Source organism: Solanum lycopersicum, chromosome 10 (assembly GCF_036512215.1).
Source record: "Solanum lycopersicum chromosome 10, SLM_r2.1".
Lineage (NCBI taxonomy): Eukaryota > Viridiplantae > Streptophyta > Magnoliopsida > Solanales > Solanaceae > Solanum > Solanum lycopersicum.
The window spans coordinates 48,221,562-48,224,235 of NC_090809.1; the positions used below are offsets into that span (position 1 = coordinate 48,221,562).

A 2,674-nucleotide genomic window follows, 5' to 3' on the forward strand; every position below is an offset into this window, starting at 1 on the left:
TTTCTGAGAGGTGTTAGAAGAAAAAAAATGAAAGGTGAGTTAGACCATGAATATATTCAATTTTCATTATGACGAAAGTCATTTTAATGAGAAATATTTTTGGCATTTTGTAATTTATATGAGTGATAAAAGTCTTTAATAATAACGAATTAAAGATTAATAATATCATTCTTCCATTGAATAGTCAATAAAAACGATTAAATTAGAAATAAATGACTAATATTATCACTAAAAAAGTAATTAAGGTCTATCTCTAATTCTATTTAATTGGTGAGTATTTTGATAAAAGAAAATATTCATTTCTTAAGATTAATAATAGTGTTTGAATAGTTACTATTTGGGATAAATATAAAACTAATTTTTTTTATTTTTTTCTAATACAGAATATTAGTAATATAGTTGCAGAATAAATAACTTCTCAAACAAGAGTTTGATTAAGAATCTTTACAAACAATACTTTTTACAAATCAAACATGAGAATATAATCATAAAAACATTTTTTTTCAAGTGCCTTTTCAATGGACAAACACATACAAAAGGTACATGATTAACCAACCACTTAATTATTTTTGAGGATGTACATACCTGTAAATGGCTCGCTACCTGCATCCTGGTAAGACCAGGCACATCCATAACCGCCACTATTTCCTTTGGGTAACATCCTAAATGTTTCATAAGAATAAAAAATAAGTTTAATAACTATAATTTTTTTAAAAATCGGTAATGTAACACAAAAATTATTGCGCCTTACAAAACAAGATGATGCTAGCGGTAAGTGTAAATTCTCATTGTTGTTCATACATGTATGTATAAATAAATTGAGAAGAAATTCTGATTTATTGTAAAGTAAACTTACTTCCTTCACCTAATTGTTCCAAGCTTTTCATAAATTTTGCATGAAGATTTGCAGTCCACTTTAGACAATTCTTTTGCTTAATAACCTTGTTCTTTTTCATATCTTTTCTATTGTTCTTCCTCCTCCGCTTGTACTTTCCATTCGATCCGATATGGTCTTCAACTTCCTCATAATTTATTTTTTCAGATAATACTTCATTATCTCCATCCATATTATTTGTATCAACATCATTAACAGTCATCTTGTGTCCATCTTCTGATCCTTTTTTCGCTGTCTCTCTTTCTATTTTTCTCCTAAGTACAAATTGCCACAGGTATTTCACAATTTCCTCATTTAGTGGCCTGTGTACAAAAAGGCTTGCCCCTTCTTTCAAAGCTTTTTTTGCCAAGAGTTCATTGTATTCATCACATATAACTGCACATTTATTTCAAGAAGTTGACAATTAAAATCTAATTGTATTAAACACTATGGAAATATTTAATTTCAAGTATATTCACTTTAAAATTTATGTTACAAAATAATAACTTTATCATTTACTAAATAAAATAGGAATTAAACAAATAACAAATGTCACTAAACAACAAAATATTCATTGCTACTCATATTTAACAGTGATTTGTACCAAATTCTTTTTGCTCTAAAGAATCTAATTACATATTGATAGCAAATTTTTAGACGTTTTTTTATAGTGTATTTAGAAACGTAATTGATTTTTCTCAAAGTAAATGTCATAAGTGGAAGGATAGTAAATACTTACATAGTGAAATTATATCCAAGGTCACAGCTTGATCCAAAAGTTTAAAAGAATTCAAATTCGGTGTAGGAACACTGATTATAATCACATCAATTTTTTCCTCTCCTTTTGAAAGCATTTCCATTGCTTCTGAAGATGTACGAACTGTAATAACTGCATCAATGCATCTTTAAAGTCAAAAATAATATATATATATATATATATATATATATATATATAAAATGATTAAATAATTAAACTTAATATAAAATTGTGACACTTCTAGAACATCTATTGAAATTTGGAGATAGACAAATATTAACATAAGACTATCAACTCAAGCCCCCCCCCCCCCCCTTTTCCTTTGAAAAATCATATACATTTTGATGGAGGAAGGTTATCGAGTGTGTAACATTCCTATAACATGAACAAAGTCTAAACAATCTAATTTGGTTCTTCTACAAACAGATAAAAAATTATTAATTAACAAAACAACATACACAAATATAGAAATGGTGTTATGACATAAAGAAAAGATGAACTCAAGATTTACTAGACAAAAAGTAAAATCTAAAAAGAATTCGAGGTTACAATCACAATAAGTATAATGTCAATTAAATTTCTTTTGAAAAGGTAATCAAATCAATTTTATTTATATCAAAGAATCAAAGGTTTTGAGTTAAATATATATTTGTAAAGATGTCACCTTTGTAGTCATAAGACTTCATCAAATCCACCATTTTAGTGACATTCTTTGTTTCAGGATCAACTAGCACCACCCGAACTTCATCTACAATACCATAATAACCAGTTGCCATTGAATTTCTCTTACTTCAGAAATTTGAGAAGAGGAGATACAAAAAGAAACTAATTTTCTCTATAAAAGCTTGATTTTATTGGATTCACATTTAACCCTTTTGAGGGTATTATATAGTAATTACAGTGGTCAGTGAGTATGTTTAAGTAGTGGTTTAGTCCTTGTATTATAGGTTTAGGCCACTTTTGGATCTGTTGTAATTCATTTGTACATAATTCATCTTTAATTAATATAATCAGTAGGTTCTGATCCTCATACTAATGAAAGT

The 2,674-nt window shown here is 27.3% G+C and overlaps 1 protein-coding gene across 1 annotated transcript; it reads right to left on the reverse strand.

The window, feature by feature from the left end:
• Positions 1 to 418: 418 nt before the first annotated feature.
• On the reverse strand, positions 419 to 2,407 carry LOC101246973 (two-component response regulator ARR2-like). Its single transcript, XM_026027653.1, has 5 exons — positions 2,296 to 2,407; positions 1,614 to 1,763; positions 857 to 1,270; positions 586 to 662; positions 419 to 442 (listed from the first exon to the last, which is right to left on the reverse strand). The coding sequence occupies exons 1-5, from the start codon at positions 2,405 to 2,407 to the stop codon at positions 419 to 421; spliced, it is 777 nt and encodes a 258-aa protein (XP_025883438.1).
• Positions 2,408 to 2,674: the final 267 nt, after the last annotated feature.